We start from the raw sequence: 15,898 nt of genomic DNA, 5'->3' as shown, positions 1-15,898 counted from the left end.
TTTTCTCAAAATTTATTAGATTGCTTTTTACCAGGGAGGCAAAAAATTAATAAAACCAACTTTTTTTTCCCATGAACCAATGATTTGCTATTTCTAAAGTAGCAAGCTAAGTGCATTCTATTGTTTGGGGCAATGAGAGGCTAAGTGACATGCTGAGGGTCACACAGATAATCTGTCAGTCAAAATTTGAATCCTGAACTTTTGGAATTGAAGGCCAGCTTTCTATTCACCACAAATAACTTTTTAGATTTTTTTTTTAGTTCTATCTTTCTGTTGTTGCAGGTTCTATGTAGGAACTGCTCTTCTAGGCCTTTCCCATGAATTTTTTCTCCTACAAGAAATCATCTAAATTTATTCTGTAACTTAGAATGATTATAAATGACCTTACAGACTAAGGAAGCAGAAGAAAAATCAATTATTCTGTAGATTCAGTTGGTCTAGACCAGAGATAGGAAAATTTCCCACAGAAATTCTCAAGGATTGGGGTCGTGTAACAGTGCCTGATGCACCAAGCATTCCATTCCAGTTGTTTTACTAACTAGTCCCTGAAAGGTCTATTTTTTTTATTTTTTATTATAGACAACCATTCTTTTTTTCCCCCTCTTGCAAGATAGAGCTAATAATGGCCACCCTATTTAACTCAGGGATGTTTTGAGGATAAAATGCAATGATAGATGAAAGCTTTTTTTTTTTTTTTTAAAGTAAGTCAATTAATAAGTATTTGAGCATACTAACTATGTGCTAGGCACTGTGCTAAGCTCTGGGAATATGATGAAAGGCAAAGGAGAGTCCCAGTCTGCCAAAGGTCATGCTCAACAGCAACTTTATTTACTAGTGTTATTAGCTGCAGCAACAAGGATAACACCCTGGAGTTGAATTTTAGCCCAGAGTTCTGTAAGCCTCCAAGCATTCTCCCACAATAAGAAGAGGCCTCTCTATTGGGGGGAAGCGTCCTGAGAGACCTGCATTGTTTTGGCCCATGGATCTGAAATGAGAGAATAATTAATTCTTAAATATTAAATATTAAAGCCATCTCAGATATTTTACAGTACAGAATCTTATAAAACAATTGAAATAGTTATACAGGAAAAAATAATTCCAGATTCACTGACTGTAAGGTTGGGGAAATAATATTTTCTCTCTCTTTCTCTCTCCCTCAGAAAACAAAGCCTGTTGATTTCTCTTTCAATCCTCAAGCAGATAGCAAATTTCAATTCTATGATCATAGCCTAATAGAATCCATTAAACTTGGAGACCCCAAAGTATATGAATTCTTCAGACTGCTTGCTCTTTGTCACACAGTGATGCCTGAAGAGAATAATGAAGGTGAGTGATCTACATGTATGCTCCTGGGAGGTCTTTTCCCTTAGAAATTACATTTTTTTCTGAATGGAATAATTGGTAATTTTATTATTTAAAAGAATACTTATGCAGAAATGGCTTTACCTATTATAATCCTTACATATTTGTTCTTGGGTGCAGGTATAGTAATTATATCATGTATCCAATATGTTCCAAAAATTTTTGTTTATAATTAAGCTTTATTGATAAATGCTACAAATTCTAAAAACATTTTGAAAAGTGACTATTTAAAAAATTTAAAATATAAGTATGGTTTTTATTAAAAATTCAATTTAACCACTGCCTTGTGTTTTGACCCTTGACCTCTTGTTATGGAATTAGGAACAACTGTATTTGAGCTCTGATTGGGTATGTGGGGAAAGAGCAAACTTCAGAAAGAGGATTTGAACCCAAGACCCCTGACTGTAGGATCAACATATTTTCCACTGTATTACATTTCCTCCTTTGCATACTGGAGGCAAATGGAGATGATGGAGTAATCCAAACTGACAACCATGAACAACCCTTATCTTAATCATATTAGGGCAAGATTCAAGACCAAGACTGGTGATGGTAATAAAATTACCTAGGATTGAAGAGATATTGACAACTGGACTTTCTGCTTCCTTGCCTTTGTAGAGCTAGTACTATTTAGTGGAAAGAGTGCTGGATTTGGGATCAAGTGAGATCTGTATTTAAAAATTTTGACATTGACTCTTAATATTTGTATAACCATGAGTGAGTTACTTTATTTATCTGAGTTTATTTGTCAAAATATGACTACCTGAGTTTATATAGATGTAGCCCCTAAGAAATCTTTTAATTCTCCTCTTAGATCTTAATTATTATTAGATCTTAGACTTTTCCTGAGTTGAATTACTTTTATTTGTAACTGACACATTTAGTAGTTCTTGATTGTTACAACTTTGTTGCTCATTGAAATATCTACTCATTCTAAAAGTATTTCTATAGATTTTGTTGACCTTATTTTTTTATGTGCTCTAAGAATGTCTATCAACACTCTTCCCTTTTTTGGTGAAGAAATGCCAACTTTTCTAGGACAAGGGCCCTGTTTTTCATTAATACTATAGAAGCTTCTATTAGAATATTTTCTAAATTTGTTATGGTCCATTTTATAGTTTTAAAAGTTTATATTGAGACACATTACATAGTTAATTCTTCAAAATGTGTTTTGACTATTCAATTTTGATGTCAGAATACTAGTAAAAATCTTAATTCATTTGACCACAGATTTCTCCTTGATATTTTTGTACTCAGTGTGCTTTGCTTAGAATAGATCAAGTATATGTGTGTGTGTGTGTGTGTATGTGTATATATATATATATATATATATATATATATATATACCTTCATTTTCATCACAATGGATATCTGGATTCACACTTGAAGTCTTATCTTTCTTTGTCATATGTTAATAATTTTATACTTATCAATTCCAAATAACTTTATTATATCACTGGGAAAAGATTCCATGAGATAAAGCAGCTGTGTGATGTATTATTTATCCCCTTCCCCACCCCCCTGCCCTGGACAAGTACTATTTAATTTTTGTTTTTAAATCCATATTCAAATTGACTTGAACACTTTTAGGGAGGGTGGTTGTGGTGGGGAGGGGAGCAGGGTTCTGACCTTCAGTTTCATTGGTGTAAGAAACATCTATCATTACTGATCATGTTTTATAACATTATTTTGATGCAAAGAACTTCAGGGGAGGGAACTCCCTTTGTCAATGAGGGGCTGCCTCTGTGTTGCCTTAGAGAGTTGCCTGAGGGTAGTACTAAATGATTTGCTCAAAATCACATAGCCAATATTGCTACTGAGGTAGAACTTGAACCCAGCAGTATCTGACAGAGATGGGCTTCCCCCCCCCCCATTCTGTCATATGGCTTCTCATCTTACACACAGTAGAGTGTTTAATAAGTATTTGAGAAATGGAATTTAACTCAAAGTGGATGGAAAATAAAAACAGCTAAGTAACATCAACCATTTTTTTTTAAAGTGGAAGTATCAAAAGTCTTTGATTTCTTGGACCACATTTAGATTATACTTCTGTACTCATTTATGTTGACCACATAAACTGCTTAAATCAATGAGCTCAAATCTGGCTTGTATTCACATCTCATTAGAATTCTTTGTCCCTCTGATTGGACTAGATAGCAGCACCATACACTTCTATTTGAGAAAGGGGTTCAGCACAGTTTTTCTTCCCATTTCCTACCAATTACAGTGCTTTGGGACTTCATCATGCCCATATACCGGGTCCTACTGTCTCCTTCATTGCTCTTTAGTTTTCTTTTATGTATTGCCTTTCCCCATTAGACTGTAAACTCCTCAAAGGCAGGGACTGGTTTTTTTTTTTTTTTTTCTTAAACGTATTTATATTCTCCATGCTTAGCTCAGTTCTGGCACCTAGTAGATACTTCATAAATGTTTATTAACTTTTTGAAATCACAATCATAAAATTAGAAGGATTCAGAATAGGTTTTACTTTTATTTATGTTTCTAGGCTTTTGTAAAGCCAGACTTGGAGTTAGGAAGACATCTTCCTGAGTTCAAATCTAGGCTCAGATACTTACTGGCTATTTGACCCTGGACAGAAGTAGATGAGGTATTCAGGAAGACTAGCATCTTTGGTGTGAGGGTTTCCAAACTCTGTGTAGGGCTGCTCATTCACCTTTGGTGTCCATCTTTCACCCAATTCCCACTTATGGCTCCATGAAACTGAAGCATGTGCAGCAGCCCCACCTATTAAAGCCCCAGCACGATTGAGGTAATCTACAGCCTCATACCTGTCATGGAGTTAGGGGGATGTCTACCCCAAACATATGAAGACTTACTTACTCTGGCAGAATGGGCAGATGAACATGAGTTGTTCCAGTAGCCATGAAAGCAGCTGAGGCAGACTCTGTGGTGAGCTCGGAGCTCAATCAGACATCAAAGATGCCACAGTCTTCCATAGCGTCTTGGGCCATTGCCAGTCATCCTGACTTTTGTCTTGTCCTTGGACTTCAATCTGGAAGAGAGAGGCAGGCTGATGATTTTGCCCAACTGTATCTCACTTAAATACAATCATGTGCAAGTTAAGACCTGGAAAAGAAATAAGAAGCCACTCCAGTATCTTTGCCAAGAAACCCTCAAATAGGGTCACATAAAGTCAGACATGTCTGAAAACAACTGAATTACAGACTTTTGTAATAATTCTACCGTATACTTTGTGTTTTTAAAGCCGTGATTTCAAAAGGCTTGAAAATAGATTTTATCCCTGTTGTTCACTTATCAGATCTTAAAGGATTAAGGTATAAAGTAAATGTCTGAGGTTCATATGTTTTTTATTCATGGTATTCCTAGGCCTTTTAATAATAATAATTGGTGTACCATGTGATATTTTTGATACAGAAATATCAAAAGACTTTAAAATAGATTTTATCCCCGTCTTTGACTGATCGAGTTCTAAAGAACTAAGTGCCTGAGGTCAGATTATCTATTAACTTCTTGATAAACTTTTATTGTTGGATCTAATTGAAAAGGAATAGATCAAAATTCTGGTCTATAAACTTTTTTGGTTACCTTGGAGGAATGTTGTATGTTTGAAATGGGTGTTCTCCTTCATTAACACAGATCATAATCCCTCCAAATCTTAAAATGCTCCATTCTTCTTGCTCATGTTTGCCAGTAAATCGTTCATAGACCAATCTGCTTAGCATGTTGGAAGACTTCCTCTTGTTCAGAGACTCACCTACATCACAGTATATGTCCTTATAGATACAGTTATCTATAATTATTTCTTAATATGATCAATATACATAATCCTGATGGGGAGAAGTCTTACTCAGATAGAAAAGGGAAGGACCAAAGGGCAAATATCTCCGCATTTGCTACATGTAAATATCGACACATGTATGTGATAAGAAAGATGCAGAAATATCCTATGAAAAGAAAAAGATTTGTTTTTGATATAGCAGTTATCATTGAATCATCTATCTTTGCATAATCAGACATTGATACAATTAAGATCAGAATTATCAAAAAAAATAAAGAGAATAGTGACAAATATATATGACACATAATTGAAACAATTTGGTCCTGGACTATCCTGGACAATTGAAGATAAAAATAATAGAAAATAGCTAAGAAAAAAGATGTCAACACTCAACTAGAATAATTTTACCCAAAATTTTAACTGATATAAATTAATTACTTCAACAAAAAAACTAAAAGAGCCCAGAAAGTGTCTTAATCAGCCAACATTTTACTTATCTATTAGAGATCATTATCAAAGACAACACTGTATCAGAATACAAACTCATTTATAAAGTTTTATGCAGAAGAATTATGAACTCTTATGAACAGGATCATGTCACAAAGCAGAGAGAATTAACAGAGGATAAAACTGGTTTGTGTTTAGTTTAGGAAGATGATCAACAAAGGATAGTCATTCTAAAAGCATTCAAGGTTGAAAATGGAAGAGAGAAACAGAAGAAAAATGGAAAGGATTTGCAAATTATAATTATTTTCTTCAACAAAGTCAAAAGAACTAACATTTGGATTATAGCGTCATAGTCCCAAGGTACTTGTAGAAGTAAAAATGTTATTGAAGAAAACATAGATGGAAAAGATAGTCATGATGGATCAAGACAGTAAGCATTAAGCATTTACTATATATGAGGCATAAGTTGAACATATGTGAGTGTGTATGTGTGTATACATATATGTACATAATTATGCAAATAAGCTATATACAAGAAAAATAGGAAATAATAGGAGGAAAGTATTGAAAAGAGGTTCCTATAGAAGATGGGATTTTAACTGGGACTTAAATGAAGCCAAGAACACAAAGAGGCAGAAATAAAGAGGGAGAGAATTCCAGACATGGGAAACAGAGAGAAAATGTTCAAAGCCCAGAGATGGAGTGTTTTGTTCATAGAATAACCAAGATGTCACTGTCACTGGATCCACTGTATGTAGATGAGAGGGTAGGGTAAGATGGGAATAGAATAAGGTGTAAGAAAACTGGAAAGATAAGGAGAAGCCAGATTTTGAAAACCTTTGAATATCAAACAGAGTATTTTTGTATTTGACCCTGGAACTGATAGGGAGCCACTGGATTTTATCGAGTAGGGCTTGACATGGTTAGACCCAAACTTTAGGAAAATTACTTTGGCAGCTGAAGAAGGAAGGACTAAAAAGGGAAGAAACTTAAGGGAAGCAGACCCATCAGCACACTATTGCAGTAATTCAGGCATGAAGTGAAGAGGGTCTGCACTGGGATGGTAGCAATATTAGAGGGAAGATGGCATATTGAAGAGATGAAAGTGAAACTGACAGTCTTTGGCAATAGATTGTCTGTCTAGAGAGGTGATGTAGGGGGAACAGTTGAGAAATAATAGGGGACTAAGAATGATATCTAGGTTGTGAGCCTGACTAATTAGGAAAATAGTGATACCTTCAATAGTAATAAGGAAATTTTGAAGAGAGGAATTTGGGAAAATAGAATGAGTCCAGAATAGAGAGGATATCCATGTTAGATGTAACATAATCATGATGGTTCTAAGGAATCAATATACAAGATATCTGAAGAAATGTAAGATGCTAAAAAACAAGCCAACATTAATAATTACTGACTTGTATGCTCACTTTCCCTTCTGTACAAAATCTTTAGGAGTGTCAGTCATACAGATTTTGGAGGCAACCTTGATGAGAGTATTTGTAGGGAATAAAGAGGCTTTTACAAATGATATTTAACAATAGATTATATTTTTACCATTTCATAATTAATTGAATTATCTAGAAAATATCCCACTGGGCCAATCGTTATTGCAATAAAGTATTTGATTTGACAGAACAGAACACAGCCTTGCAGCCTCTCTTACAAGATGTCTCTGAAGCATACATCAAAATCATTCAAGATTCCTTTGAAGATATAACAGAAATAACATTATTCAATAACTCTCTGATCACAAACATCAGGCAAAGCATAAAACAGGGAGATGTATGCTCCCCCAACGTATTTGCCATGTGAATGGAGGAGATCCAGCAAAGAGTTCAGGTCAAAGAGGGATTCCCTGTTGATAGTGAAGTCCTCCAGATGCTTCTATTTGAAAATAACATGATGTTGAGTTCATCAAGCTCTAGGGTATTGCTGAACCTCCTGGAAGAGATCTGTAATCACTCAAAAGATTTTGGCACATAGTAAAGATCAAGTGGATGAAGAATATCTTTTGCCCAGATTATGATATATACTTGGCTGGGCACCCTAAAGAGCTTGTCCATGAGTATGTGTATATAGGACAGGCAGTACAGATGGACAGTGATCTGGGACCAGAGTTGAAAAGTAGGAGGAAAGCAGGTCAGCTGGAAGTTACACATCTCCCAAAATAACTAGCTAACTAACTCCTTATCTCACATCACTTATTTGTCTTCCTTCATTATTTCCTTCTTTATTTCTGTCTTACAACTCTAGACCCAGCCATATTTTTAGTCCTAGGCCGTACTTCTTGGTTATCATTCCTCTGCATGTGTTTTTCCCCTTATTTAATTGCAAGACTTTTGAGGACAGGGACCTCCTTGCTTTTGTATTCACATACATTATTATATATTAGGCACAATGCATGGTACGTGGTATATACTTAATAAATGTATTTTTACTCTTTGATTTAATTCAGCCAGAACTGATAATGTGTCAGTTTCATGTAAGGTACTAGCAAACTGGCTAGAGATATATAAGACTAGACCAAATCAACTTTTTCGATCTAGTAGCTCATATTATACTTATTTTATCCCACTAGATTTCCATATTCAGACTTGGGCACTATGTTTGGAAAGTACATTCAGAGCAAAGCATCCTTGATGAAGACTGTTTTGTGGAGCATATTGTCATAAGAGGATCTGTTAAAGGAACTGGGAATATTTATCCTTGGAAGAGAAAATTAGAGGAGAAGGAAGATGATAGTCTTCAAATATTTTATGGACTACCATAAAATGGTAGGAAAGAGACTACACTTGCTAATTTGGCTCCAGATAGATTATGAAACTTAGCTGCAGAGAACCTATAAGGAATAAAAAAACTTAAGTTGAATTCTTCTTCTTCTTTTTATTTGCTGAGGCAATTGGGGTTAAGTGACTTGCCCAGGGTCACACAGCTAGGAAGTGTTAAGTGTCTGAGGTCAGATTTGAATTCAGGTCCTGCTGACTTTAGGGCTGGTGCTCTATCCATGGCACCACCTAGCTGTCAACCATGGCAAAAGTTGAATTCTACAAGTATAATGAGCTGTTTTGGGAGGTAGTAGGTTCCCCCCTCAATAAAGTCTTCAGGGAGAGGTTGGGTGACTACTTGCTGGCAGTTTGTAGAGGGCAGAACTACTCAGGTCTTGGCAATATAGGATCAGAAGTTACTGGCTCATATATCTCTAGTCAGAAGGAGTTCTGGGTCTATGTAGTTCAACTCCTTCATTTTATTGAGGTGGAGACTGAGGCCCAGCGAGGTGGTGACTATTCCAAGGTTACACAAGCACCAAACATATGAGGCAGGGGTTGAAACCAACTCCTCTGACACTAGAGGTCAATGCTCTCTTCTGTTTCAAATTGCTTCTGGGGCCCTTCCAACTGAATTCTGTGATTATTTAGCCAAAGTTTTATGTTTAATTTTCTTTGGGTTATTCACAGTATGGTGCCTTATTGGGATTTAATAACTATCTTTAGAATAAATATTAAGTGATCATCTGAGTGAATTTCTCTAAAACTCTCATCGTCAGTTAAAAGAATAGGAACTCTATCTAATTTCATTCATGAGATACCTTTCTATCATTGTAAGCTCTCATCATCTCTACAACTTATAGTTATAGTTTTCTAGAACAATGAGAGATTAAGTGGCTTGCATCAAGTTGTACACAATCAGGAGATATCCAAAGTGGGATTCAAACTCAATGCTTGTTGGCTTCAAGGTCAGCTCTCCATTTACTAAGCCAGTAATCCCCTCTTGCACCTGTAGAAAATGAATTCTTTTTAATTATTTCTTATTGATCATTAGCTTCTATCATCAGGATGGTTATTTGGGAAGTGTGTAAATCTGGAACACTGCTTGAAAGTTATAAAAGCAAATCATTTAAGAATGCAGAAGGTTATGATAATTTATTTTCACTTTTCTTTCCATTCTATGTGAAATAAAGATGAGATTTTATACTTTCACGAAAATCAATGTGATACTGAATGTTATTGCTTATCATCTTTACCACCACCACCACCACTGATTTTTTTGAAAAGAAATATTAATACCTTGACTGGCATCTACATAAAGGATCTGAGTTCCATCTCTGCTATTTGTAATCTTGGATTACAGGTAGCAGAGAAGTGAAATGGAAGAAGAAAAATGCCAGTTTAAAAATTCATTAGCCAAATTTTCAAACTCATGGATCTGATACAGGTTACTAGAAATCTGTGTCAAGAAGTCCTCCATAGATTATAGGTGATGATGATGGAAGCTGTTGATAACACATATAAGTAAGAATGTTTTTTCTTTAACTGATGGAGAAAGTTTAAAAGGGTAAAGGTAGATTTGGAAAATAGCTACATTTTCAGTAACAAGTGTGAGTTAGAAGATTAAGATCTCAAGGGTCCAGTTCCAGGACTCATCACATTGTGAAAAGAAACTGGGAAAAGCTGATAGACTTTGTTGAAGGAGGTTTTATGGGGGAAAGAGGAGACAAATCAATAGCTAAACATAGCAATGACTGAAAGGGTCTAATGGGAAAACTTGTGTGTATAAAACAAACTTGTTTGAGGGAACTTTTAAAATTTATTTTGTTTTTCTCATTTGAAATTTGAGAAAATCAGTGAAGGAAAATATGGTTGTCATTTATATGAGGTTTTGAGGTTTCCAAAGTACTTCCCATAGATTATTCCATTTGATTCATGTAACAACCCTATAAAGTAGGCATTATTATTAGCCCCATTCTATCAGATGAGGAAATTAAGGTTAAAAGAAATAAAGCGAATCCCCCATAGTCACATAGCTACTAAGCATCTGAGGTGCAATTTGAATCTGTCTTTTTAAATCCAAGTCTAATGCTCCATTCCTCTATGTGACTTCTCTAAATAGGTGAGTTCAGTTCCCCTTTTATTTCTTGTACTCATCCTTACACTTCCCCATCTTCTAAGATATAAAACTTTTGGGAATATTTTTGAGTGCACTGCAAAATCTTAACTTCTGCTCTAAAACTGATGTTTCCTATATCTTCTGTTATTTTATTTCAGGAAAATTAATTTATCAAGTTCAGTCACCTGATGAAGGAGCACTAGTAACAGCAGCAAGAAATTTTGGATTTATATTTAAGTCTAGGACTCCAGAGACCATCACAGTAGAAGAAATGGGAAAAATTGTTACTTACCAACTGCTTGCCTTTTTGGATTTTAACAACATCAGAAAAAGGATGTCTGTAATAGGTACAATCAATATCTTTGCTTTTTAAAATATTTTTTATTTGCAGGACACTGATATATAAAGTTATATTTAATTTATTACAATTCATTTATACTGCAGTGAATAAAGCATGGGACTTGGAGTCAGCAAGACCAGAATTCAATCTAGACTCAGACATTTAGTAGCTATGTAATTCTGAGCAAGTCAATTAATTTCTTAGTGCCTCAGTTTTTTCTTCTGTCAAGTAGGAATAAAAATAGCATTTACCTCATAAGATTGTTGAGAAGATCAAATGAGATAACATGTGTTTTTTCAATCTCAAAGTACCATATGTTAAGTATGATTATTACTAATGATGATAAGCCAGTTCATTTATTCATTTTAAAGCATTTATTAAATACTCTGTTTGTGAGAGATCTGGGCAGTTAGGTAGCTCAGTGGATAGGGTTCTGGGCCTAAAATCAGAAAGACTCATTTCCTGAGTTCAAATCTGGCTTCAGACACTTAATAATTATATGGTTCTGGGAAAGACACCTAATCCTATTTGTCTTAGTTTGTCATCTGTAAAATGAGCCGGAGAAGGAAATGATAGACCACCTCATCATCTTCACCATGTAAGTCCCAATAATTCAAATGTAATGGAAAGAACTGAACAACAACATGTGACAGGCACTATGCTAAGAGCTCGAGATTCAAAGATAAAGTTAATAGCTATGCCCAGAAAAAGAACTCTGGGAGATGACTAAAAACCATTACATTGAATTCCCAATCCCTATATTTATGCACACCTGCATTTTTGATTTCCTTCACAAGCTAATTGTACAATATTTCAGAGTCTGATTCTTTTTGTACAGCAAAATAACGTTTTGGTCATGTATACTTATTGTGTATCTAATTTATATTTTAATATATTTAACATCTACCGGTCATCCTGCCATCTAGGGGAGGGGGTGGGGGGGTAAGAGGTGAAAAATTGGAACAAGAGGTTTGGCAATTGTTAATGCTGTAAAGTTACCCATGTATATATCCTGTAAATAAAAGGCTATTAAATTAAAAAAACAAACAAACAAAGATAAAGTTAAAATAATCTATCTTCAAGGTTCTTCTATTTTATTGGAAGGAATGACTAGAGAACAGTGAATACAAAATAAAGGCAGTGATTTATGGGAGGGAGGCAGAAGCATTATTGGTTGAAGGATTTGCCATTTTAATATTTGTACATAGTCTTTAAATACAATGAAATAATAAATAAGTAAAAATGATAAAGTACCAAAAATCCATTGCTATGGATAGCATATGGAATGTACATGTAGGTGCATCATGGAATGGTCAGTTTGATCAGCAAGTATTGGGACCTAATTTTTGGAAATTGTTTTCAGCAGGTAAAAGTAGAGAAAAAGAAAAGTCTGAAAAATTCATCTTTTTGGACAACATATTACAGTCTTGTTTTTCCCTTGTCACAATTTTATGTCATCATCATATGTCTTTTGAGCAATTATGTTTGTGGTACCTGCTTCCTTTTTTTTTTTTTTTAAATAATCAATGTAAGCTGTCTTTTCTTTACACTATCCCAGGGAAATATTATTGATGCTGTCTTGGCTTAGTACTGGCTTCTCATTGGTTTGGGTGTGTTGACAACCCCTTAGCTTTTCAGGGAATACTTTTGACCCTTGTTTAAGATGGGCACCTTATGTCACTTGATATATTGCTGTCTGTGGAGAAATTGCAGTCCAGCCACAACAATCTGATGTTTGTCTTAATACATTCCAGATGAGAAAAGGTAATGTTCTCCCATATATTAAATGAATAGCTTTTTGTGTATTGCTTTGTGTCTGGAGATATTTTAAGCAAGATCAGCTTCCAGGACTGAGTAGGAGGAAGAGAGACAATTCTAGAATCGCAGATTCTAGCTGTACCTTGTCTTTCTGAATAATATCTTGATATGAAATTAAAACATAGAAATCACTTGAGTTCCCTTGAAAACTGAAGTAAGAATTTAGGTCAACTAATTTTTAAAATTAATGCTATATTATTGATGAAATGCTGAATTTCAAATCTGGCTTCAGACATTTACTAGCTGTGTGATCCTGGGTAAATCACTTAATCTTGCTTGCCTTAGTTTCCTTATCTATAAACTGAGCTGGAAAAGGAAATGCAAACCACTCCAGTATCTTTACCAAGAAAACCCCAAAAGTGGTCATGAAGAGTCAGACATGACTGAAAAACAAAACAAAACCAAAACCAAAACCAATTGTATAATTTTATTGCCAACAGTGGCTAGGATATTCTGTTCTGGGATAAGACCTCCCATTCTTCACTCTACTCCTGTTCTTCAGCAATTGTTGGTATAGGACATCAGTGATCTATATTTTTGTCTTTGTTGGGCTTTGTTATACCTATCCATTTTCTCTTTCTTTTATGATATTAATGTATATTTAAATCAACATGTATTTGTTGATCACTAGCCCACCTGGCTCAGCACTGCATTAAGTGGTCTAGGGGTAAGTGTCTTGTGTCTTTTGACTATTAAGGATAGCAGTATGTAACTTTTATTTAGGAATGCCAGATAGAGAAAAGTCTTGTGTACCAGCAATAGACACTTATTCTTGAGTCTAGAAAATAAGGAATTATTACAAAGTAAAATATGTATAGACTAAATTTGGATTTCTAAGGGCTAAAGGGCCCTTAGAAATTATTTAGTATACCTCTTTCATTTTATATATAAAAACTAAGGCCTAGGTGTGTGACTTGTTCAGGGTCACAAAGCTGGTAAATAAGCAAAATTGGAGTTCAAATTCAAGTGTTCTGATTGCAAATCCAGTGCTTAAGGTGGCAGTGGTGGGAAGGGACAAGGAAAGGACATTATTCTTTTTTTAAATAGCTTTTTATTGACAGAACATATGCATGGGTAATTTTTCAATATTGATCCTTGCAAATACTTCTGATCCAACTTTTTCCTTCCTTCCCTCTACCCCCTCCCCTAGATGGCAGGCAGTCCCATACATGTTAAACATATTAAAGTATATCTTAACTACAATATATGTGTACATATTTATACAGTTCTCTTGTTGCACACAAAGAATCGGATTTAGAAAGGTAAAAATAACCTGAGAAGAAAAACAAAAATGCAAGCAAACAACAATAGAAAGAGTTTAAATGCTATGCTGTGGTCCACACTCATTTCCTGGTGTTCTTTCGCTGGGTGTAGCTAATTCTGTTCATCACTAATCAATTGGAATTGAATTGGATCCTCTCATTGCTGAAGATAGCCATTTCTATCAGAATTGATCCTCATATAGTATTGTTGTTGAAGTGTATAAGGATCTCCTAGTTCTGCTCATTTCACTTAGCATCAATTCATATAAACTCCAAGCCTCTCTGTATTCATCCTGCTGGTCATTTCTTACAGAACAATAAATAATATTCCATAACATTCATATACCACAGTTTACTCAACCATTCTCCAATTGATGGGCATCCATTCAATTTCCAGTTTCTAGCCACTACGAAAAGGGCTGCCACAAACATTTTTGCACATACAGGTTCCTTTTCCTTCTTTAATATCTCTTTGGGATATTGGCCCAGTAGTAACACTTCTGGATCAAAGGGTACGCACAGTTTGATAACTTTTTGAGTATAGTTCCAAATTGCTCTCCAGAATGTTGGATCCGTTCACAACTCCACCAACAATGCTTCAGTGTCCCAGTTTTCCCACATCCCCTCCAACATTCATCATTATTTGAATTTCTCTGATCATTAATGATTTGGAACATCTTTTCATATGAGTGGAAATAGTTTCAATTTCATTATCTGAAAATTATTTGTTCATATCTTTTGACCATTTATCGAATGGAGAATGGCTTGATTTCTTATAGAGTCAATTCTCTATGTATTTTGGAAATGAGGTCTTTATCAAAATCTTTAACTGTAAAAATGTTTTCCCAATGTATTGCTTCCCTTCTAATTTTTCCTGTATTAGTTTTGTTTGTACAAAAGCTTTTTAACTTGATATTATCAAAATTTCCTATTTTGTGATCAATAATGATCTCTAGTTCCTCCACAGGTCTGAAAGGTAAAGTATTCTATGTTCTTCTAATTTATTTATAATCTCATTCTTTATGCTTAAATCATGAACCCATTTTGATCTTATCTTGGTGTATGGTGTTAAGTGTGGGTCCATGCCTAGTTTCTGCCATATTAATTTCCAATTTTCCCAGCAGTTTTTGTGAAATAGTGAATTCTTATCCCAAAAGTTGGGATCTCTAGGTTTGTCAAACACTAGATTGCTATAGTTATTGACTATTTTGTCTTGTGAACCTAACCTATCCCTGATCAGCTAGTCTATTTCTTAGCCAATATCAAATGGTTTTGGTGACTGCTGCTTTATAATATAGTTTTAGATCTGGTACAGGTAGGCCACCTTCATTTGATTTTTTTTTCATTAGTTCCCTTGAAATTCTTGACATTTTGTTCTTCCAGATGTATTTTGTTATTTTTTTCTAGGTCATTAAAATAGTTTCTTGGGAGTGTGATTGGTACAGCACTAAGTAAATAGATTAGTTTAGATAGTATTGTCATCTTTATTATATTCACTTGGCCTATCTAAGAGCACTTAATATTTTTCCAGTTGGTTTAGATCTGACTTTATTTGTGTGGAAAGTGTTTTGTAGTTTTGCTCATATAGTTCCTGACTTTCATTTTGCAGATAGATTCCCAAATATTTTATACTATCAACAGTTATTTTAAATGGAATTTCTCTTTGTATCTCTTGCTGTTGGATTTGTTAGTGATGTATAAAAATGCTAATGATTTATGTGGATTTATTTTGTATCCTGCAACTTTGCTAAGGTTGTGAATTATTTCTTTTATTTATTTATTTTTTTTTTTAATAATAACTTTTTATTGACATAACCCATGCCAGGGTAATTTTTTTTACAACATTATCCCTTGTACTCACTTCTGTTCTGATTTTTCCCTCCTACCCTCCACCCCCTCCCCTAGATGGCACGCAGTCCTATATATGTTGAATATGTCGTAGTATATCCTAGATACAATATATGTGTGCAGAACCAAACAGTTTTCTTGTTGCACAGGGAGAATTGGATTCAGAAGGTAAAAATA

General features: G+C 34.6%; 1 protein-coding gene across 10 annotated transcripts in view; it reads left to right on the top strand.

Annotated features, from left to right (window-relative positions):
* ATP8B4 (ATPase phospholipid transporting 8B4 (putative)) overlaps nt 1-15,898 on the top strand; it is a 355,835-nt gene that overhangs the window by 257,916 nt on the left and 82,021 nt on the right. For all 10 annotated transcript variants that reach the window (XM_023499838.2, XM_012545505.3, XM_023499883.2 and 7 more), the window contains 2 exons: nt 1,161-1,326; nt 10,612-10,800. In XM_023499838.2, the coding sequence (XP_023355606.1) occupies nt 1,161-1,326; nt 10,612-10,800 (355 nt within the window). The remainder of the gene's footprint in view (nt 1-1,160; nt 1,327-10,611; nt 10,801-15,898) is intronic.

Source organism: Sarcophilus harrisii, chromosome 2, assembly GCF_902635505.1.
Source record: "Sarcophilus harrisii chromosome 2, mSarHar1.11, whole genome shotgun sequence".
In the NCBI taxonomy this organism is placed as follows: domain Eukaryota; kingdom Metazoa; phylum Chordata; class Mammalia; order Dasyuromorphia; family Dasyuridae; genus Sarcophilus; species Sarcophilus harrisii.
The sequence above is the reverse complement of the archived record's forward strand: the minus strand, read 5'-3'. Positions and strand labels throughout refer to the sequence as shown.